Source organism: Trachurus japonicus, chromosome 1 (genome assembly GCF_045865225.1).
Source record: "Trachurus japonicus isolate A0001 chromosome 1, Traja_1.0".
In the NCBI taxonomy this organism is placed as follows: Eukaryota; Metazoa; Chordata; class Actinopteri; order Carangiformes; family Carangidae; genus Trachurus; species Trachurus japonicus.
In genome coordinates this window covers 7,086,630-7,109,611 of record NC_140907.1, presented here as the reverse complement: position 1 = coordinate 7,109,611, position 22,982 = coordinate 7,086,630, and the positions used below count along the sequence as shown (strand labels likewise).

Genomic DNA, 22,982 nt, shown 5'->3' with positions numbered 1-22,982 from the left:
GTCAGCATATGTTTTCATTTCTACCAGCCGTGCACCTGTTATATTGTTTCATCTGATTCATTTGTGAGGGATGCATTTTTGTCTTTACTGTAACAGGACATTTGGGCTGTCTTTACACTGCAGGCCTTGATGCCCAATTCCGATTTGTTGCCTCTATCTGATTTTTTTTGACTGTCTATTTTCATGTTCTATCAGAACCCATATCTGATAATCTGCATTTACACCTGCTGTGCTTGCTTGCATGAAACAACCCGCTGGAAATAAACTAGTGATTTTTTTTTTAATACAGGAGATTGTCACGTTATGATTCCATAATATTTTTAAACGAAGATTAGTCTGGTGCTCAGAGTTTATATCCAACACGTCACTTGCTAAGTGAACGTCTGTCCTTACAAAATAAAGTTATTGAAGTGGCTGCGTGGAGCGGAGCTGCTGTGAGATGAGCAGCTGACAGTGACGGTGACAGTTGTGCCACCGTTCGATCCTCGGACAGCCTCTTGGACACATTTGTGTACATTGTTTTTCCTCTCTTGATGTCTTATCGGCTCGGTTCAGTTTTTGCCGGTAGGAAAACGTGAAATCTGGTGTTTATCTCGCACGCTCTCTTTCACACTCCCTCGCTTGCCCTTGTATCGAATGTTACTGTAGGCCTATATGAAACAAGAACTAGTGAGGGGGGGGGGGGACAGACGTGCGGACACCACAATAAATGAAACACTGAAACTCCTGTGACAGTGACTACAGCTGGCCACAGCTGGCCACGGTAGTCCAGGTCAGCCCCACGTGTCAATCACGGGCTACAGAGGTTCAGCGAGACGCGTGAGCACGTGAATTAATATCATTGATGACGTATGACACGCATTGCCAGGGAAGATCCAATCTGTCTGTTTAGACTGCAGACGCATTGGCAGAGATCCGATTTGCATCTGATTTATTTCCACATATAACGGGGGCCTGAATCTGATCTGACAATATCCGATTCAATGCGCATTTGTCCCGTTTACACATTCATGTTACGATCTGAGCCACTTGAGAGGAAAAAATCGGAATTGGGCCACTTGAACCATGCAGTGTAAAGACAGCCTTGGAAACAGACAGGAAAGGCACGGGGAGAAAGAGGAGACGATGTCTATGTGGTGAGCCCAAGGGGTGGAAAGATTAATTATTCCTTCAATTAACAGACGTATCATTGGTCTCACTTATTCATAGAAAATATAAATAACTGAAACTTTTCACATTTCAAGTGAAAGAACTAAATTTACTAAACCGACTGTCAAAAAAGGTTTGGTTTGGGCTCTTGTATGTACTTTCAGATGTAAAACAATGCAATGGAGGCTCATGGTAATCGCCTTTCCCTCATCAAACTCATCAAGTACATAATCCAACAACTCCAAAACACTCTCTGGTGGACAAGTTGTGACCTGCACATTCACCACGCTATGAGATAACGTAACATTACGAGACGAACACTAGTATTTGCGTCATGTGTCGTAATGTTACATAATTACACGATTATCTCATAGCATAGTGAATGTGCAGGTCACAAATTGTCCACGGGAGCGTTTTGGAGTTGTTGGATTGTGTATTTGATGAGGGACAGGCGAAAGTACCGTGCGCCTTTGTTGCGTTAGCTGAGCAGCTTGCGTCTCCATCTAAAAATAGCTTGCACTGACAATTAAAGGAAAATTAACCTACCTCTATGACTATAGGGATTATGGCAATGGGCAAATTTGCCAAAATGTTGAACTATCACAACAGTCATATCAAGCCACATTACTACGAAGCTTGTGCATACAAACAAAAATCTTTAGGGGTCTACAGCGTTTTACATGCCAGTAGGAAGGAAGGGGTCTGGGATGAAAGCACAGGGAAGATATAATGCACAACCTAAGTGGGACAGTTAAACTTGCAGAGGAGAAGGAGAACACATGCTGAAGTTGTCTACAAGAGCCCGTGCAGGTGAGTTAGCCAGCTAGCTCGATGCCAGGTGAGAGTGTGCAGCAGACTGAGAAAAGTCACACCAGCAGTAATGAAAAGCACCAGTCCTACTACAGTACTGTACCTTCTAGTGGTTTAGCCAGCAATGTAGGGTGAGTCATGTTAGCGCCGTGCTTACCGGTGTACATGCAGGTGAGCATGAGGCCCAGCGCAGCCATGGCTCGGTGCGGCGACGGCATGTTGACCCGGTCCACGCTGAGTTTGACCAGCGCCTCTCCGTCCACACGCGACAGCTGCTCCGACAGCAGGAGTCGCTCCAAACCGCGCAGCACGCAGTGGTAGATGACCGAGGGGGTGGAGTCCTCGCTGGCAGACACCATCACACCGCACAACTGGAAGACAGGGACAGAGGAGGGCAGACAGTTGGTTTTAATCACATCCATTTCATTCTACATGGTAAGATGTGAAACAGTGCATTTTTAATCTTACCTGTATAACACCAGCCATAAACTCAGCTCCTACATCCAGAGGGTAGTTCTCCATCATGTAGAAGGCCACTGCACACATCACCAACACGTGCTGCTGGTTATGCAGGTTCACACAGCTGTAGAACAGACAGGAAAGAGTCAGTGGGTTAGAGTTAAGATTTGACAGCACTCTTAGTGATTGCACTTTCTTTTAATATAAAGCACACATCGCACACATCAGTACAGATAAGCAGATTCATTTCAGCTAACAGCCGTCCTCAGCACTGATATGTGGGTGTGTCTCCCTTTTAAACAGAACCAGCTGGTCCAGGTTCAGTCATTACGATTTCATATAAATTATTCAAAAAGTGATATATTCAATAATGCATCATAATAGTTGACATAACTAGGAAAAAGGTGAACCATCATGAATCCCAACCATAGCAGAAAAAAGATCCGATATAATAGAAGCTCTTACGCACAGTAACAAGACAATAGACTCTAAGCTTGAATATAATAAATAGAAAAGACAATTATAGCATCACATCAATTGTCAGAAGGCCAAAATACATCAAAAGGTCCAAATGGAACTGAAAAAACATGGACATAATGTCCAAATATCTTAATTAGAACAAGCTCTGGGTCAAAATATATTAGAAATCCCTTCACATCAAGACCAGAAGCCTCCAATCTCAATCCAACTAGAGAATAAAAACAACACAATCCTACGTGTTGTTGTAGTCGACCTGAGCATCATCAGAGACTTTGAGCGAGCAGCCTACCTATTGTCTTAGAGTTAAGATTTAACAGGAATCAAAAACATTTTTTTTAAAAAAGGGCAGTGGGTATTTAAAAATGTGAAGGGCAGCACCTAGTGGCTAAGAGTCACACTGCAGTCTTGTGTCCTTAATCTCATTAAGCTGGATAAAACTAATTAAGTCAAAGATCCACTTACAGGGCAGGGAGGGGTCACACACTGACATTAAACATATTGGCTTCACCATCCACAGAGCCCATTAGATGATGAAATGAGGTCAGCGCGTGTGTTTGAGATGAGAGCTAATGAGAGAGCCACTCACTGAGCGATGGCCCTGAGGTTTGACAGGAGGTACTCGCAGACGGTGGGGATGAGCTGTTTGGCCGTGTCGTCCAGCAGGTCACATTCCAACACATACAGAACTCCGTGGAGCGCCCCCATGCGGCTTGGCAGGTGGGTGCTCCGCAGGGTCGTCTCCAGCAGGCGACACACAGGCTCGGCTATCGCTTTGTCCTGGAAATATACATGGAGGCACATTACACTTCACATGTAGAAGATCAGACTTGCAAGTAGGGATGGGTACCTTTCACATTTGAATCGATGCGGTATCGATACTCGGCACCTGGGAACCGATATCGGTACCAATCGGTACCTGTTTTCGGTACTTTTTGTGTGTGTGGTAATTTTAAAAAAATCAAAATCAAAATGCCTAAAATTTTAATATTTACCTCTTAACATCACAACTCCTCAGCCTTTAAGAGTATTTTATGTTTTAGGGATGGGCAATGATTTTCATATAATGGAATAGTCATTCAATGAAAAAAAAAAAAAAAGTTTGAGACTGTCGTCTTGTCTGAAAAAATGTCCGTTTTTACTGTGGGAAAAGGAGAAACATGGAGAGACTCCTACAGCCATCAGAAAGCTCTGTGTGAAACTTTGTCAAATAAAAGAACAACTGAAACTGCAGAGCAAACTCTGCAACATGTGGACTTCACGTTTTGACGAGGAGAGGGGGAGACTTCATCCTCGTTTAGATCTGCTCTGATTACGTGACGAGGACTTGAAATGGCGCCGCTGTGATTTAAAACGACGGGACTCGGCGCTACCGCTTCGTCACGTGTCACAACAGTCCGTGTGTGTGTGTGTTAAATGACAGTGAGTGAGTGAGTGAGTGAGTGAGTGAGTGAGTGAGTGAGTGAGTGAGTGAGTGAGTGAGTGAGTGAGTGAGTGAGTGAGTGAGTGAGTGAGTGAGAGAGAGAGAGAGAGAGAGAGAGAGAGAGAGAGAGAGAGAGAGAGAGAGAGAGAGAGAGAGAGAGAGAGAGAGAGAGAGAGAGAGAGAGAGAGAGAGAGAGAGAGAGAGAGAGAGAGAGAGAGAGAGAGAGAGAGAGAAGGGGGGCGTGAGTGTGCAGGGCTCATGCAGACTGCACTCTCTACAACGAAGGTGCGTTCAGGTACCAAAATGTGGTACCGATTGACTTTATGTGAATCGATACTCGGTACTTTGGTGAGAATTCGGTCAGTACCAAAAAAGTACCGAATTTCGGTACCCATCCCTACTTGCAAGTCACAAGCACACGTCCCTCTGCCACGTCATGTCTACGACGCACACGCAGCCCTGCTCACCATGCCCAGCACAGCAGCAGCCTTGCAGATGGCAGGCACCAGGTACTGATTGAGGATCTCGTCCTCCGGTGGATGAAGCTTCTGCAGCTCCATCAGGGTGGAGAACATCATGTCAAACTGGTTCCTCTCAGTGAACAGGTCTGACACCGCCAGCAGCTACAGAGGAAGGAAAAAAAGAGGCCAAAATTCAAAATACTAAGTATGTTGCACTCCAAACAGTACTGACGTTTTTTTTTGACACGTTTTAATCATATATGTGAATATTAATGGCTAGCATACTGTTAATGTTACCAATAAAAATGAAATTAAAGAATATTGAATGGAAAGAGCAGCAGATCGGGTTTGGCCCTTGTGGATCTATTGCTTGGTCATGACCGTACAGTAGCTGTTGCAGTGTATTATGGGATTTGTAGTGCGAGCGCTATAGCGGCTGGCCATTAATAATAGAAAATTGAATTTTTCTCACAGGCCACATCATTCGCATCAAGGGCCTTGTGTTTGACGTGTTGGGTAGAAGGTGGAGATGTTAAGAGAAGTGACCTCTACTGGGTTCACATGAAATATTCTGGGTGCCTCAAAATATGTGTAGTAAAAAACAGCACGCACATCCTAGTTGCCCAATGTTGGGTGGATGCTGGACCAAAAAAACGTGACATAAAGGTAAAGAAAAGTCTGCAACACCAAAGGAGCTCCAAGGCAATAAATTATCAAAGCTACATGACATCTCGAGCACCACCAGCTCTTCCTCAGATGTTAGATAAGAGAATGAATGTCCGATGACATGATCATGTGATCTCACACAATAGTTGTGCATTTATGCAATCAGTAGTAGAAAAAATAATCTATTGAATCCCATCTATTGAACATGATTGTAAACCCATATATACTGTACATACATCTAATAAGATCTAGTGATCCTATATAGGGATTCAGGCTGTACAGGCCGTCATGTCACATAGCAAACCCATTAGCCAAGTAGCTTCCCATTAGGGTTTTGGTGTTTTCACAGAATTCACACAAGATTCAAACCAATTTTTTGATGAATTATTTCATACACACGCCTGTGACACTGGGTCTCTAGGTGTGAAATCTTTAGAGCCTCAAAATGATTCAGTGAAAGCAGTGTTTACTGTTGTGAACAAAAAGATCTTTGGATGAACAAAAGATAATGACTGTGTGATAACTCACCGACCGCACAACTTCACTTATGAGGATGGTTGGAGTCCTCCTGTTGCTCGGGGAGCCGGGGATGAGCCACTGGCTGTAGAGCTCCAGGAGGAACTGAGAGCATGAATGAATGTCCACACCTGCACGGTGCTTCCTGAAAGCAGAGGACAAACGAGGGTCGCTGCGTGCACACTTGTTTTTCCAGTGCACTTGCATTGGAGACAGAAATATATATACACAAAGAAGTCTGTTATTTATCTGACCTGGAGTTTATAGGAGATGTTGGTGGGGAGGTGGGTGCTGGAGTGTCTGTCTCATCATCCTCATCCTCACCCCATTCTTCCTCCCTCAGGGGAGTTATGTTATTACCCAACCACACCGAGTGGATGGAGACCTGAAGAGAGATGCAGAGTAAAATTCAGTGGCCAACATTAAATGTGTATTTTAAGGGATAGTTCAACATTTTGGCAAATTGGCCCATTGCCATAATCCCTATAGTTTTAGGAGTAGGTTCGTTACCTTTCAGTGTTGGTGCAAGCTATTTTTAGAACAGTGGAGCAGAGCCGTGAGCTGCTCAGAGCTACGCTACGGAGGCTGATGGAAAAACGCTCTGGTGGACAAGTTGTGACCTGCACATTCACCACGCTATGAGATAATAACGGAATATTATGAGATGGAGTTGTTTTCGAGGCAAATGCAGAGACTGCTTGCTGAAAAACTGTCCCTGACAGGAACGCGCATCAGCGGTTTTGCACTGCGAAAACAACTCTGTCTCGTAACGTTCCGTTATCTCATAGTGTGGTGAATGTGCAGGTCACAACTTGTCTATGAGAGAGTTTTGGAGTTGTTGGATTTTGCATTTGATGAGTTTCATGAGGGAAAAGAAAGAAATCCCATTAGACTCTGTAGCGAAGCTCTGAGCAGCTCGCGGATCTGCTCCGCCGTTCTAAAATCAGCTTGCACCGACAATTAAAAGGTGGCGATCCTACTCCTAAAACTATAGGGATTATGGCAATGGGCCAATTTGCTGAACTATTCCTTTAACTACTAAATCCAACATATTGCACCTTGTGCTTCTTACCTGTCCCAGTTTGTAATCCATGTTACCGATCTCCCTCTCTGTGTTGATCTGAAGCAGCAGCTTCTCATGACTGATCAGCGTACCTGCTGAAACAATGTTGAACAAGATATTTATTCAGTTTTAACAAACTCTGTTCTGTAGCTGGTGTGACAGCAGGAGCTGGGGTCAAGGAGTGTGTGACTGTGTGCCGGCTGTTACCTGCAGAGGCTGCTGATAGTGAGGGCACAGGGTCCCAGGCATGGTATGGGTGGTGTGTGTGGACGTTGTCCCTCTTCGATACAAGCGCCTGAATCTCTCTCTCCACCTCACCCCTGATCACTGCAAGTTTCCTACCAAACCTGGCCACACACACACACAAAGAAAATCTAAACACTGCCATATGCTCATATTCTGCTGCACACAACAGACAATGGTTGCATAGCTACCGTGTTTCCAAGGCTTTGAGGCTCTTGTTGCGGGGCTGCTGTTCCAGACAGCTGACTGCAGGGTTTCCTGCAGCGGGCAGGGTCATGGCACTCAGCACCAGGCTGGTGATGGCCTGAACTGCCAACACATTCAACTGGGTACGCTCCAAATCCTCCTGGACATAAAAAGGGAATCATTTAGATTGCTAGGAAAGACATGTAAAGACATGTAAGAGTAGGGACAGAGATCAAGAACTGGTTCCTGCAAAGAACCTGCTGTTTGGATCATTTTAACCCTTTGAGATCAGTTTCTTTAATCGATACCAAAATGTTTTCCGTTTCTCACTGACCTATCCGGGAGGAGCAACTCCTGGCCCGACAGCTTTGCTTACTTTTACAGTAGGACTGTGTTCTGTGACTCTGCCTGCTAAAAGTAGCAGTGAAATACAGCTACAGCCCGTGTAGCTGTATTTTACACTGACTATTGATTAAAAATTTAATTTAAAATGTTGATCATCTTGGCATACAGATCAATAAGGATGCATATCTCATTAGATAATGAGAACCGAGCCAGCCCAGCCATAGTAAAAAAAAAAAGAGTATCAGTTTCAATGGGCCAGGTGCAGGTAATAAAATATAGCTGCAGCCACAGCCTATGTTTACTTTGTATAGCCAAGTCTAACTGCATAATATCACAAAGTCTAGATTACCAGACAGCCTCAAATTCTGAATTTTCATTTCCTACATTCAAGTCTCTTATTAACAGTCTAAGATTCTGTGGAAAATAAATATTGTTTTCATTCATACCTTATTCTGCTTTGTATACATCTACTAAGAATACAGCAAACTATGTGCAAAAACCTGTGTAGCACTATGTTTTCAACCCAACACAAATTTGATCAGGACAGTCAATAATGCCACTGGTACCTCAGCAATTCTCATCCAGTCATCAATATTCATCCCTATGCAGGAAACATGATTGTAGAATCATTTCCCACAGCTTGTTGCAGCTTCTCTCCAGTGTTGTGATGGAGCATGTGAGTGAAGCTGATGCATTTTCGCACCTGTTTTCTAAGTGACCAATTACAAGAGTGCAAAGGTAGGAGAGATGGGTTCCAGTACGAGTCTGTTCTGCCCTTTTCTTCTTCACTGGGCATAGTTGAATATCTTAGTAATCAATACCTCAACACTAATTGTATGGACTATTTGAGCATATGCTTGTAGTTGCTTATTGACATGTACAGGCCCTTATATTTGCCTTTTGTGACACGTTTGCTCCTTCATGAATTCTGCATATTTATGGTGTTAAGTTAGATTTGTGATGATATTTATATTTGTAATTATTGAGCCCTTGATATGTATTTGTGAGATCTCTTGATTTGCTATGATCTCTCTCCAGTTGTTATGTGTTGGCTCATTGGCTTTGCCAGCCCATGGCCAGCTGCTGCCCTTCCCACTGATCACAGCAGCGGCCTATAAAAACCAGCCGATGGGTCAAAGCTACAAGCCTGATGAAGCCAACAGGGTGAAACGCGTTGCTTTACTTTAACAATAAATCAGTGTAAATGACCACATTGTGTGCGGTGGAACTCCTTTTCCTCTGTTCTGTGTGTGTTTGTGTGTGTGTGTGTGTGTGTGTGTGTGTGTGTGTGTGTGTGTGTACCTCCTGCTGCGTCTCCTCCTCCTGGTCCATTGTGATGGGTTGGGTGACCAGCACCCCCAGCAGAGTGGCCCAGGTCTCCTCAAACTGTGTCCTGCTACTCCAGCCTAAACAAGGTGACCACAGCACATGAAGATTTAAACATTTCAAAATGTCACGATTCATACAGTAAAGATGAGATGCAACCCTGTACATGTACACTAAGAAAACGGTGTTCCTGTACCCAGTGTGTTGATGCGGTAGAGAAACTCTCTGAAGACATCCTTTTCCTGCAGGAAGTCCACGGGGATCTCAGGTAGTGTTGTACCAAACTCTCCTCCTGGCTGAGGGGACCAGCCCAGTTTCCAGACCTACACACACACACACACACACACACACGCACGCAGCAGTTAAACATAATGCACTCTCGTATCAGAAGTGCAGAGACTATTTCTATCACACACTGACCAGTGGAGGCACGCGGGTGTAGCTGTTGACCAGAGGCAGTCGGGACAGGCTGATGACAATGTTGCGCAACGTTGGTGTGAGAAAAGCCGGGAATACAGCGTTTCTATGGTGACCCAGGGCAAGGATGCTCTGCAGGCCTTCCACCAGCTCTGCCATGATCTCACATGCTTTCCACTCACACATGTCTGCAACACAAGAAACATGACATTGTATGTAAGCTGCTCACAACACAGGTTAAGAAAAAAACAGCATGAAACAAGCCAGTAGTTTATTTATTTATTCTTTCTAAGTGAATGCTCACGGTTGGCATGTGCGTCCACTTCGTCCCCTTCAGCATCTCTTTCTGCCTTTGTCTTTCTTTTCTCAGGATGCAGCAGCCGGTCTCCAGGACTCACAGCCACTGGGGAAAGCCGATGCAGAAGGTTTAATCACCACCGTGTGTGCACATTCCCTCTGATTTAGTGAAACTCAAAACATTCTCTGCCGCCTCTGTTACCTGCGACGATGATGAGGTGCAGGCAGTAGATGAGGGAGCAGGTGTGTGTGGAGTACTCGGCGGTGGAGAGCTTGTTCCACACACATGGCTGCTGCAGGGCCAGACACAGGCAGGATAGAGCCCACTGCAGGTCCACGCTGAGGGGCAAACGATTCTGGAGCAAACGCCACACCACCACCTGGGGGAGGACGCACATAGTTAGAAGGAGACCATGGTGAGGGAGGTGAAGACAGCTGGTGCAAAGAACTCATACACAGTGGTATAACTAGTTTGGTACTATTTCTATTCTAAACCACAGAAGAACTAGATCTCTCGGTCAGAGCACTCTGCAGGGTGGTCAACCACGGTTTATTATGTGGTGCTTCACCTCAGCGGCAGTGCAGGTGAAGGTGGTGATGAGGTGTTCCTTGTCAGAGGGAATGTGTAGTGACGAGGGCAGCTGGCTCACACTCAGCAGGTACTGGGACAGAGCTCTGCACAGAGACAGAACCCTGGGGTAGAAACTTGGCTCATCTGAAACACAGAGTGGAAAGTCTCATAAGAGGCCAAACAACATCCGGCATCTCCTGAACACAAAAGTCTCCCTGAACCTATATCACTCCATGATTTACCCCTTTATAAGTTACGGGCCAGTACTCACCGAACTAAACTGCAACCATTTCTTAGGTTGCAAAAACGAGCAGTGAGAGTCATTGCTCTTTCTCTGCCAAGAACCCATACTTTACCTTTGTTTCATAAATTTGGTATCCTTGATATTTATCAGATTACCATAATTACCTCCAGATTGCTCAGTTTGTATATGGTTCTTTAAACAAAACACTTTATTTTCTGCAAACAAACTATTTGATAATTTTTCAACCCGTAAAGCATATCAGCTTCGGTCAAGAACTGTTTCGTCCCAATTTAAGATTTCCTACAGAGGTTCCAAGATATGGCATTCACATCCTCTTCACTTTATTAAACTCTCTAAATCAGCTTTTTTTTTTAAAGTCTGTGAAACGTGTTGTGTAATCAAGAACTGAATGTTTTGTTTTAACTTTCATTAACACCTTGATGTGTGTATGTGCCTGATCTGTGTGTTCAGCTGTGTTTTATTCCTGAGGGTGTGTATTCGATGTGTGTGCCTTGTATAGTACAGTAGCTTGCATTCTTATCCATGCTTTGTAATTGTTTCAGGAGGTTCTCTTGACAAGCCCCACAAGGGTTTTTTCAGACCTCCTAGCATGTCCGCTGTGTATAATGTCTTTTTGTTGTTGTTTTTTCTACTTTGTTTTACTTTATTTTATGGATTTTATGGATATTGTAATTGACTATGTACTAAATCAAATCAAAATCAAATCAAACAAAAAAACATCATAAACAGAAAGAAAAACTACAAAACGCTCCATCCACCAATCTGTTTGAATAATGCTGCCCCTCCCTCTCTCACCATACACGTCAGCCAGTTGGTCCCAGTAGGGCTGAGGCTGAGAGGGAGGCAGGAAGGACTGGTGCGGGGCAGGAAGTGACCCCGTGACCCCCGATAGTTGCTCTAGGGTCACCTGCAAGGCCGTCTCCAACAAGAGCGACCCCTGACCCCGTGCTAACCGCTGCAAGCCCATACTCAGACACGGACACAGGAGACTCAGGTTGAAATCCTAGGAAAAGACAATGGAATATTAGAATCCATAGACATCATTACATGTATTGCTGCTGTATAATGAAGAACTGTCATCACCTTGCAGCTCATGATACTGAAGAGATCAGCAGGAGGTAGTTTGGTAAGCAGTTCTGTCGTCTCCAACAGGGAAACGTCTCCACGAAGACAACACTGAGACTTCACCAGAGCCACATACCACTCCTAGAATCCAAATGAACACGTTAACATTTTGTCGTTTGAATTGAGCAAAAAAATTCCTGAAAAAGGTTTGAGACAGAGATTTTTCTATGTTTTAGTTTGTTTTTTTAAGTTTAGTTTAATGTTATTGCACATTGTCCCCTGATAAATAAAATAATCATCCACAACAAATGAAAAGATGGTTGCACCAGATTTAGCTATATGCTAATTTCCATCCATAGTCCTGACATATAAAACACACATGACCCACAATTTAAAGCAGAAGTAAGCGATCCGGTCGTTTTGGCTAATGCTGCGTTGCAGGCAGGCTTTTGAAACCGTAAATTACAGCTTCAAGTCACAACTTACGACTTTGTAGCGTTCCAGGCAACCCACTCGTGTTTTTCCGACCTGTTTTACCGGTGAAAGTCACTATAACGGCCACTCGTAACTTCCGACCCGTGAACTCGTACCAGATTGAACTGGTACGACTTCACAGGTCGGAAAAACATGAGTTACGGGCTGCCTTGAACGCACCATAACAGTCCTTGTCCCTACGTCACCACATTCACGGCGTCCCTTGGCTGCACACACAGCCCTGCATGCTGTTCTCTCTCCTCATTGGATAAAAACTGTAGGATACGAGAAATGTTTTCTCCTGGGCTCAGAGCAGAGCAGAGGGACTGACAGACCCGTGTTTCAGACCAAACACTCTATGTAAGTGATTGCTGTCGGAAGATAGAACTATTTAAGACTTATATGAACACAAATATATCACTTACTTCTGCTTTAAAATACAATGGAGAAACCTGAGGCATGAAATGATGCAAATGGACAGAGGACAGCACAGAGACTATACTGACATACAATTACCACATTTAAAACGACCAGATTGTTACGGTGCAGGGGGGGGGACAACACACAAGCACAATAAACACACCAGCCTCCCTCACCTTATCTGCAATGACCAATTCAGGAGCAGGGGCCGGGTCCCCATCCAACGGGTGTGACGTCACAGGAGGGGTGGGGCTGCTGGTGTCGGCGACAGTGGCTCTGAACCTGTCCAGCAGGGAGTAGAACCTCTGATGCCTGTGGAAGAGAACAGCTTTTTGGTTTCTCTCCAGTTGGACAAAGATGAAACGGTGGAGAGATTTTGGAATACAAGCAGGTAATGAATGAATTCTCTGGATAACTGAGAAAAGAAAACCAAAAGATACATCCAAGAGCATACCTCCCTCCTCATCAAAGCAGTTCAATTGGGTCTATTCATGGTTGAAACTACAAGCAACAGTTTAACCCTTAAAATGTCCCTATGACATAGAGTATTACCTCTGAGCCAGCCCACTGGTCTGGAGGTACTCCTGGATCCTGTCCAGCTCCTCCACAGGCAGCTGAGCTATACTGTTCTGGAAGGTGTAAAGATAACTTTAATGAGTAATGAGTAAAAAACAAAAACAACAAAAAACATTTTAATACAAAGCTGTTCCCAAGTGAGAAATAACACGTTTCTCCAAAAGCTACAGAGGAAAAAAAGGGATGTTTGCCCACAGCTTGTACTCATGAGAGTATTGTTGTACCTGTAGTGTCTCAGCCAGCAGCATTTCCACCCTGCGACACGCTAGTGTGTCCACCATGCGAGCCAGAACCCTGAAAGGTGTATTGAGCAGCTTGTCCACATACAGCATCAGCAGGGATCCAGACTGACTCAGATGGATGCCCTCCAAACACTGCAGAATCTTCTTCAACATGGTCGGCTGCATGGGGGAGGAGGGAGACAAAATGAGGACGAGCATGCAGAAACAAGGGCAGGAAGTAGGACAGGAAGAAAAAAAGTATTTAAACTATTTGAAAAAAAAAAAAAAAAAGACTACTGGGGTAATTAACAGATAAATAAGGTGTCATCTCACAGAAGCGAGGTTGTCACAGCGGGACTGGATGGCCTGGATGAAGAGGCCACTGGCAGCTGAGTTGCGGTGCACGGCGCTGATGAAGTCCTGCACTGGAGGCTCATGGGAAAGGCTGATGAGATCACGCACATGGTTGACGATCAGCCAGGTCAGATGCTCAGAGTCGTGGAGGTTCTGACACTATAAGATGAATAACACATTTACAAAATTGGTGTTAAACAGTGTTTCAGTGCTGTAGGGAGGATGCTTGTTGTCCTGCATGTCAGGGCTGACTTCACACTCTGACATCTTGAAGTATTCACATTGTTCAGAGTCTCACCACATAGTCACAGAAGAGGATCAGGGCTCCTCTGCGTACAATCTCTCTGTTGACCATGGCTAACTGGGACTCGGGCTTGTCCTCTTCACCTTCCCCTGAGGAGTGAGGGCTCAGCAGCTTTGTGGATGAGAGGCTGTGTCCCCTAACAGAGGATAAAGAGACAAGAACAGAGGCAGGATTGATAGACAGAAGATACAGTGTGTCACAGTGTGTGTCATATTCACAGAATATCCCAGAAGGCACCTGGGACCTATAACCTCTCTTCATTTAAGCGTATTCTCATGTGTCCCCTTAGTTGTAATTAAATTAATCTCCCTGGCCCACCGCGGCCTCACCTGGGCGTCTGGTGAACCTCGGCCCACCAGGAGTAGTTGGTGTAGTTGATGATGAGGAGGACCTGGCACCAGAGCAGCACCAGGGAGGGGTGGGTGGTGATGAGGCTCTGCACCATGCTGTTCAGGCCTTCCAGTGGGTAGAAGAGGCTGGCCTCGGCACCGGTCTGCCCAGTGCCGCCCTCACCTTTCAAGAGGCGGCTGGCTGCTCCTGTGATCCTGCGAAACATCCCTGAAAGACGAAGTAAAAAGGGAAAGCATTTCCATGTTGTTGTCCGAACGACACCTTGCATTTATTTGTAAAGCTGAGTGTATGCTGCATTTTCTGCAATATTGCAATCACACATAGAATTGCGGGCGCTTCTTCCTTCTTCTCACAGTTAACTAGTTGAGTACCGTCAATGGTGTGGCGGTGGTTGTTGGTTGTAGCACACCTGTAGGAGTAGCTGTGCTTCTCCACTGCCAATGTCATTACCTTTTCTGCATATATTTTGCTGTGCTGTGTATTTTCTTTCTCTTTTCATGATTTTAATCTATTATTATTATTATTATTATTAGGATGAAGTCAAGAGTTGGCCTATGGGGTTTGGTCTGGGAGAGGGGTGGGTTTGGTTTTGAAGTTCTATTGCTGTTATTGATGCTGTGAACTGTATATGAAAAATGTTAAATAAATTGTTAAAAAAAAAAAGAAATACGGGCGCTTACCACTTTTGAAGACGTGTATAAGACACATGAGCAGTGTACCCAGCTGCTGGCAATAGAAGGTGTGTTGTTGCTCAGTAATGTCCACTTTGACTTCTCTGGAGGAAATGTCATCCAGCAGCACTCCTACCAGCTGGAGGAGGAACCTGGAGGGAGGTGGGATGAGACATCAAGTGAGAAATGAATTGAGAATGTTTTACTCCTACAAGCTTATTTAAAGAAGAAGAAAAAACCAAACACAACACACCAACCTGGCAAACGTTTCCTCAGGTAGGGCTTTTTGTGCCTCACCATTAGTTTCCTGGTTACTGAGTGCGTCAGCAGCAGACGGGTCATTTGGGGAGGGACTCTGCTGATGGAGGCGGCGGATTGTGTGGCAGGAGAGGAGGTGTGGGGAGAGCGACAGCTCGTGGACTCGGGACAGGACAATGTCCTCGGTCGACTGGGAGACGAGCACCCTGAGAACGGCGAGGATACCCGACACCCACAGCTGGACGGTGGCGACCGATGCCTGGAGGAGCACAGGGTTCATTTCCACCGAGATACATCACAATCACTTTACAAAAACAAGGTGTTGAGGTTGGACAGAGGAGGAGAAAATGAGCTCAGGTGTGTCTTTGTGTGTGTCCAGTCTCACCATGGTGGCTGGGATGGTGAACATACTCTTGAGCAGCATGTCTACAGGCCGAAGAGAAGAAGGTGCTACAGTCTCAAAGAGAGTGTTCAACACTCCCAACGCCTCTGGAGAGTCCAGATGCATCTGTGAGGACACAAACGTTTAGGTTGCAAAACCATTTAATTCATTAAGCATTTTTACACCAAAACTAGCAGTTTTTTTTAATGCCAACCTCCTGTGGGACAACAGCTGTGTTTTCATGCAGTGTTCTCAATCTGATTAAATTAATCTTATTTTATTCGGATTGAATGAATCTTATTCGATCTGTATACATGAAGGCTAAATAAAGCGATCCACATTCAAACCGTGTATACATGGCCCTAGCTGAAGCCGATCATATACTACTGAGACTGACAGCCGGTGAGTGCTTTGGGACGGGGGCGGGGCTTACGGCAGCAGCCGCTGATAAGTGCTTTCATGCGATACGTGCTTTCACGTCCGAGTCTCCAAACCAGAAACGTCTTTAACAAAACCGGGAAAAGTCGTCAGATTTGACGCTAGTCACTTTGGACAACAAAATTTTATTTTTATTTTATTTTTTTATTCATTTTTATTTCCTGTTTCCCGTAAACGTCAATACGTGACTCCTACGTACTAGGGCCTGTATGCGCAGAATGAAGAATCCACTCTATTCAACCGTTTCTATGCGGCATCAAGCTGATTATCAATCAGCGTAGACTACCTCTATTAATCCGATTGGAAATTTAGTTAATTTAGCCAAGGTGTTTACATGAGACATTTTGAAGCTGATTGACCTATTAATCTGATTATAAACAGGATTTTTGCACCCATGTAAACACAGCTAGTGACTGTGCGAGTGATCTGTTTATTTTCAGAGCCAGAGTTGATAAATATCTATATCTACTACAGAGTCATCTGATCTGTGAGTGAACACGGATTCTACCCTTTTCCAATGCGGACAAAGACTGACATTAGGTTATTTGACAGTGGAACAGTTGAAAAGGGGCTTCATGTATACATGGCTGTGATCAATAAGTTCCAACATCTTTATTAAACTGAATCACTGCTCCTACCTGCTGCTTGCCAATCATGGGAAGTATGACGTCAGCGATTTGTCTCGACAGTCTCTTCCACTTGTCCTCGTTCTCTTTGTGACACTGCTGCAGTACGAGGATGAACATCTCCAACACCTACAGACACACGTCAAGGGCACATGTGAGATGCATGGCTGGAGAAGTATGCAAACGCTAGTCTGCAACGTCCTCCTGTGTCTGCATACCTGATGGTACTGCACCAGTCTGAGCAACATGGAGACCACCACTTCTTTCTGCGTATCCAGCTCTTTGCCTGCGTCTGCTTTGTTTGAACCCCTCAAGACAAACAGGTCGTGGACTATCGGCTGCAAGGCTGGGATGGCTGTTGAGAAAAAACATGTATTCATATCAGAGATTAAAAGAGTTGAACAAAACATTAAGGAGCTCAATAAAACATGCTTAGTACAAGAAAGATCATTCTCTGTGGCTCATGTTGCATGCGTTCCTCTCACCATGTGTGACAGCTTTCCTGCCACTGGCCATGATGCCGTCACACAGCTGGATGATCTTGGGAATGCTGATTATCTGCTTCGAGTGGTAGCGCTCATAAGACAGCAGGACCAGGAAGAAGAAGATGTTTGGAATGATGGCTTCCGAGTCCCTGTCAAAAACGTGAAATCAAGTATTATTTCAGTTTGCAGGAGGGATTTGTAGTTTAGAGCCAACATACAGTAAAGCAGAGGCAATCTATAACCCAGTGGTTCCCAACCTTCTTTGGCTCGTGACCCCATTTTAGACATTTTCACAAATTTCTGGCGACTCCGCGATCATGTCCAGTCACATGATCTGTCCGTCAATCAAGATGCGCCAGCTCAGATATTTTTATATGCTTCATTTTATTTGAACACTTTATATTCAAGAAAGTGAAAGTATAGAATACACTTGTTTAAGATTGTGTGGTGTTTTTAAATCATAATTTTTTGAAAAGAATAGTTATTTAAACAAATATTTTTATCAGTAATTATAATTAATATATATATATATTTTTTTTTCCCCCATCATCATCATCATCATCATCATCATCATCATCATCATCATCCAGGGATGCAAACGGGTCAGGACCAAAAAAGAGAGGAATTTCCGGGGGGGGCGGGTGCTCACCATTAACAAATAAGTACATTAGAATATCACGGAAAAGTCAATTTCCAGCAGTTCAACCCCAACCAAGTATTGAGTGCATATAGATGGACATAGTTTTCAGAAGGCCAACATTTCTATATCAAAAATGCTTTAAAAAAAAAATTCCTTTGCAATATTTCAATTTTGGAGATACTGATTTTTAGGTCTTCACTGAATGTTAGTCATAATTATTACTATTAAAATAAACTGAATAAATAAAGACATGGGATGTTTCATTCTGTGTAATGGACATATATAATGTGTTAGTTTCACTTCTTGAATTGAACACATTCTACATCGCGGAGGCGACGTGTGTCCACTTAGGGCTTCCTTCACCTCTGAAACGGGGCAGAGCTCCGTGGGAGACATCTGCCTGACACAGCAACGTAGGGAACCGTGCATGTCCGCGGCCACAGCTCCACGGACATGCACGGGGGGAAAAACGGCGTCGCCGTCGCACCGACTGCACGCGGCTACGTATGTCGCGCGTCTACATTGGAGGTCGGCTGTTATCAGTATAATCAGAGACCATGAATGAGTTCGCCTCAGTTTCACGTGATTGTCACTGTCAGCCTGTTAGAAAAACATTTTACTGACCTGAGCTGAGACGCTGAGACCCCCCCCCCCCCAAAACAAAAACTCTTCGGATCTGAACGATTCACACAAGTCACCTAATTGGTCATGAAAAAAGCGAGTTTCGCTTTTCGGCGCGCTGTTTGCATCCCTGCATCATCAATTACTAGACATTTCAAGCAAGCACATTTGAATTCCAGGCGACCCCACATGGGGTCCCAAACCCAAGGTTGAAAAACGCTGCTACTGTATAACCACTGATGTAACCAGCAAAGAGATGCGAGACTGCTATGAGACCACACTGATGTTTTACAGGATTTGGTGGTGCAGACTCACCTGAACTGTCCCACTTCAATGTACTCAAACTGCTTCAGGACGAAGCCTATGAACACCTGAAACACAAGGTTTTTCCCTGAATGAGCCAAACTCAACAAGTCAACAATTAATCCATGCAAAACCATTACAAGTGTGTCAAACCTGGTCTGAGTCCAGCAGGCAGTAGTTGACTCTGAGCTGCACCAGCTGGGCCAGCAGGTCCAGGACTTGTCTCTGCAGGGCCACAGAGGTGCTGGTCGTGTACTGCTTCAATGCTTTGATCACCAGTGGTTCAAACAGTCGAATGTGGTTGTGAATTGCATTCTGGGATTAAAGAGGACAAAAAGGTTGTGAATTGTCTTTCAGAGCAGCAGCGCCTCACTCAGGAAACAGTCAGCCTCCAGATCTACGACACTTGTACAGCTGCTAGGAGGCAAAAACATCAGATTGGTAAATATGCAGGACCATCTAAGTTTACCTTGTCTCCTCTGTGACGTGTTGCATTTGCAATGTTGGACCTCAGCTGATTGGACGCTTTTTGCATAACATCAAACCACCTAATAAAAATAAAAAAAAGTGGAGAAGAAAGTTCAGCAACACTGTACATACTCGATGCAAAATAAAGTGTCAAGTGTCATGCTCTGTTCTTGTGTCTTTTAAATTGGTGAAGTTAAGTGATAGACAAGGTGACATAAGGGACAAATCGACAAATACGTTACAACACATGGACTAAACATACAAACAGTCGACATAGTCTGTTCTTGTGTCTTGATGAAATATTGCAGCAACTCACCCGGAGGTGTCCTGCTCCTGTTCGGCCTGCACCATGTTGCGGAGACTAGCGTCAGCAAGAGCCTGGGTGAAGTGTGTGTACGGCGCCATGAAGCAGTAGTGGTAGAGGCCCGGCCGCAGGCTGGACGAGCCCAGACGCAGAGCCTTGCCCTGGGAACGGCTGGGTCCGCTCAGGATGCCTTCATACTGGGAGGCCAGGTTGGTGCCAAACAAGGTCTTCAACAGCTGAAGGAGGTCAAGTCTTACGTCAGGGAGAAACTCCACATCTAACACAACTGTCCTGGGATTTTACACAGTCAAAGAAATCCCTTCTACTTCTGTTTCAGGCACAGTATATAATAATAATTATAAGAATACAGAGATTACATAATTGTCTTCAATGCTGAGCCAAACTTTCTCATCAATTTATTTGTTGTGTCTAATAGTGCAGGCAGGATGCCGTCCAGCTAGTGTGTTACGCATTGTGTGCCTGGGTGATAATTCGATAACAATATATATATTGATGAAAAAAAAGAGGTTGATAAAAAATTTGATAGAGAGAGGGGCAGGAGTGATGTTTTTCTCTTTATTTCTAAATCCCTCCATTTATTTTTACACAGCACCAAGCTCATCGTTCAGTAGCTCATCATCTTCCTCAGCTGCTGTTCTCTTCCCTGCGCTGTTGGACCTGGGTCTCTACCTCTGTTGCGCCGTAGCGCTTCACTCCCATTCAAGTCAGAGCATTTTCACAGTGTGCACTGCAGTTCGTCTCCGGTCACGACCGGGCTCTGGACACGTGGCAGAGACCTGCTGTCCGACAGTGCAAGGCTGTCCCTCTCTGGAGCAGCTTCACTCCCCTCAGTCTTCAAAGACAGTCCACACAATGAGCCAGAGTCTTTCATCATATCCTTGTCAGTTTGTTCCAGACAGCAGAGTTTTGGGGGTTTTTTTTATTATTATTTGAGGAAATACAGTATTTATTTATTTTCATCAAAAGATTTAAATATTTATTTATCAGATTTTCTGGTGTCAGGTCACTTAAGTCTATTCAGTTGACTTCTTTTTACTGAAAGTTGTAAAAAAGAAAAAAGGTGGTTGAATGTTTGTGTGTTCTTATTAAAAGTAGGTCATTAAGCAATAGCATAAAACGGCTGGGCCGCACAATTTTATTTACTGTTTGATAATTATCAATAATTATCGATATCAATCAATATGATTGATGATCTATACGCTTATTTTCGATATTGATATTATTCCCTATATCGCCCAGCCCTACTCTACATAAATGAATGTATGGCACCATCGCACAGGGAAACCAACGCCTTTACAGGCCCTGTCGGCAGGAACCAGCCTCACTCTGTGTGGAGTCACACCAGTTGCAGCACACTGCTCAGTGCTGGAACCATAAAGACTGCCACACACAAAAATACACATTTAGAGACAAAACTATTATTCACTGACCTGTTGAACACATACTGTAGCCATGGTCGGTTCTCGGGAGAAGCAGGACTTGAGGTAGCCCAAAATTTCCTCCACACACTGTCAGAAAATAAAACCGGTTATTGTCTACTGATTCCACTTAGCAGTAGTGTAGAGTGATTGTTGCAGAGTGATTGTTTGCTTGCAATTCATCAATGGGTTCAATAACCAAAAAACAAACAAACACCCATTGCTTTTACTATTAAACATTGTGATTTTGGAAAACACTGATTACAACATCTTTACCTTGCTGATGTCATGCAGTGTGGCCAGCTCCAGCAGCTGAGACAGAACATCCAAAGTGGCACGTAGGAAACTTCCAAACTTCTCCTGGGTACTGTGGAGGTCCAGTGTCACCTGGGAATCAACAACAACCACCAACAGCGATGATCAGGTCACAGAAAAAGCCCAGGAATGTTGAGGTTTGTGGCTTAAAAACAGACAAAACTTTCTAACCTTGTAGTTGGCATGCGTGGCTTTGAGGACATCGTAGAGCTTGAGGTAGGGTGGCAGGTGGTAGAAGCTGCCCAGGGTTGTGGATTTGTTTAAAGCCGTCGACCCTGTGCCGTCTGCTGGCCTGCCTGCATGGTGGAAAAATCCATAACGACCAATCAAAACAAACCTTTTTACTGAAACTGTTTAACATCATCTCTCTGTGCAACTGTTTCTGAGGGAGAAGTTGTCAGAAATTGTTGGATTGTTACAACCCCAATTGTTACAACCCCACTTATAAGTGACATAACAGACCTATTTAATTAAGACAAGAGTTGCCTCATTAAACATTTACTGACAGCGTTGCGTACCTGTGTTGACCTCATTGCTTTTCTTTGGGCTCATAGGGGCAGCACTGGGCTCTGCAGCCTCCTTCTCCTTGCCTTTCCTGCGGATGGGACTGAGGGACGGGGTGTTGCTCAGGGAGGGGAGGGTGGCCTAAAAAGTGAAGAACAGTAGAGAAAACAAATTATAAAAACTGCCTGCGTGCAGATGTATCGTATAAATACCACTAAATGTGGCTTGGAAATACTTGGTTTGACTATGGGCCAATCAAACAAAATCAATCACTTCATGAGACTTACCTTAACTGCTGGTCCTGGGGGTGTGTCGTCCAGTACGTGGGCACAGATGTTGAGGACCTTGAGCAGGTGGGAGAAGAGCTGCTCCAGCATGGCCACCAGGGAGCGCTCCGACAGCGCCGCCCAGGGTTCCTCCATCTTGTTTGGGCCGCTGCTGGTGCTGGTGCTCCCGCTGCTGCCCTCCTCCTCTCCAGCCCATGGGTTGCGCATGCATTTTGGTGCCACGGCTGCAAATATGAATGACAGTTGACAAGTGACTGTTGTGCACTTTGCATTTTTACTTTAGCGTTAGGTAATGTCCTGTCCTGTCTTGTGAATTGTATTTTATTCTGTCACCGTGGGACAGTGAGGAACAGCTTTTTCGATTCATCTGTATGTCTGGTACATGTGGTGGAATTGGCAATAAAAATATTAAATCTTGCCTTCTCTATATTCTCCAAACAGACTGTTTCAACACCATGGGGATATTTCTCTGCATTTTCAAACGGCTTTCAATTTCAATGCATTTTTAAATGGCTTTCAATTTCAATGCATTTTTTTACCCACCAGCAAGCAGATTGCCAGAAAGCAAAAGTGCATCCTGATGTGCAGAAAGATCCAGTGGAAACCAAGCGGAGGAGAGGAGGGAGAGGACCATGTTGGCCATTCCCACAGTCAGAGTTCTCCGCTCTGTGTCTGGTGCAGAAGAGGAGGCGGCTGTGGATCCTGAAGCGCTACTGGGCTGGGACAGGCTGGCCGAAGAGAGGACAGTGAGGCGACAGTCAGATATGCATACAGTAGCAGAAGTGAAATGTGGAGAAAGTAT

At 44.6% G+C, this 22,982-nt stretch overlaps 1 protein-coding gene and 1 non-coding gene across 7 annotated transcripts in view; both read right to left on the bottom strand.

Moving 5' to 3' along the window:
• htt (huntingtin) overlaps window positions 1-22,982 on the bottom strand; it is a 46,677-nt gene that overhangs the window by 4,870 nt on the left and 18,825 nt on the right. For 3 of the 6 annotated variants that reach the window (XM_085759177.1, XM_085759024.1, XM_085759248.1), the window contains 39 exons: window positions 22,724-22,908; window positions 22,181-22,404; window positions 21,908-22,034; window positions 21,561-21,685; window positions 21,351-21,461; window positions 21,087-21,164; window positions 19,648-19,871; window positions 19,333-19,411; window positions 19,017-19,178; window positions 18,876-18,931; window positions 17,300-17,448; window positions 17,033-17,169; window positions 16,827-16,943; window positions 15,754-15,876; window positions 15,368-15,627; window positions 15,120-15,262; window positions 14,418-14,646; window positions 14,083-14,224; window positions 13,764-13,943; window positions 13,434-13,610; window positions 13,186-13,262; window positions 12,810-12,945; window positions 11,758-11,880; window positions 11,470-11,677; window positions 10,408-10,553; window positions 10,041-10,218; window positions 9,846-9,944; window positions 9,545-9,729; window positions 9,321-9,447; window positions 9,101-9,204; window positions 7,459-7,613; window positions 7,232-7,371; window positions 7,034-7,119; window positions 6,216-6,346; window positions 5,974-6,106; window positions 4,786-4,941; window positions 3,485-3,675; window positions 2,428-2,542; window positions 2,117-2,330 (listed from right to left, as the gene is read on the bottom strand). In XM_085759177.1, coding sequence (XP_085615303.1) covers window positions 2,117-2,330; window positions 2,428-2,542; window positions 3,485-3,675; window positions 4,786-4,941; window positions 5,974-6,106; window positions 6,216-6,346; window positions 7,034-7,119; window positions 7,232-7,371; window positions 7,459-7,613; window positions 9,101-9,204; window positions 9,321-9,447; window positions 9,545-9,729; window positions 9,846-9,944; window positions 10,041-10,218; window positions 10,408-10,553; window positions 11,470-11,677; window positions 11,758-11,880; window positions 12,810-12,945; window positions 13,186-13,262; window positions 13,434-13,610; window positions 13,764-13,943; window positions 14,083-14,224; window positions 14,418-14,646; window positions 15,120-15,262; window positions 15,368-15,627; window positions 15,754-15,876; window positions 16,827-16,943; window positions 17,033-17,169; window positions 17,300-17,448; window positions 18,876-18,931; window positions 19,017-19,178; window positions 19,333-19,411; window positions 19,648-19,871; window positions 21,087-21,164; window positions 21,351-21,461; window positions 21,561-21,685; window positions 21,908-22,034; window positions 22,181-22,404; window positions 22,724-22,908 — 5,732 coding nt within the window. The remainder of the gene's footprint in view (window positions 1-2,116; window positions 2,331-2,427; window positions 2,543-3,484; window positions 3,676-4,785; window positions 4,942-5,973; window positions 6,107-6,215; window positions 6,347-7,033; window positions 7,120-7,231; window positions 7,372-7,458; window positions 7,614-9,100; window positions 9,205-9,320; window positions 9,448-9,544; window positions 9,730-9,845; window positions 9,945-10,040; window positions 10,219-10,407; window positions 10,554-11,469; window positions 11,678-11,757; window positions 11,881-12,809; window positions 12,946-13,185; window positions 13,263-13,433; window positions 13,611-13,763; window positions 13,944-14,082; window positions 14,225-14,417; window positions 14,647-15,119; window positions 15,263-15,367; window positions 15,628-15,753; window positions 15,877-16,826; window positions 16,944-17,032; window positions 17,170-17,299; window positions 17,449-18,875; window positions 18,932-19,016; window positions 19,179-19,332; window positions 19,412-19,647; window positions 19,872-21,086; window positions 21,165-21,350; window positions 21,462-21,560; window positions 21,686-21,907; window positions 22,035-22,180; window positions 22,405-22,723; window positions 22,909-22,982) is intronic. The other 3 variants (XM_085759376.1, XM_085759312.1, XM_085759106.1) reach the window with 1 other exon arrangement.
• On the bottom strand, window positions 20,914-21,043 carry LOC146991332 (small Cajal body-specific RNA 14). The gene has a single exon (XR_015037255.1).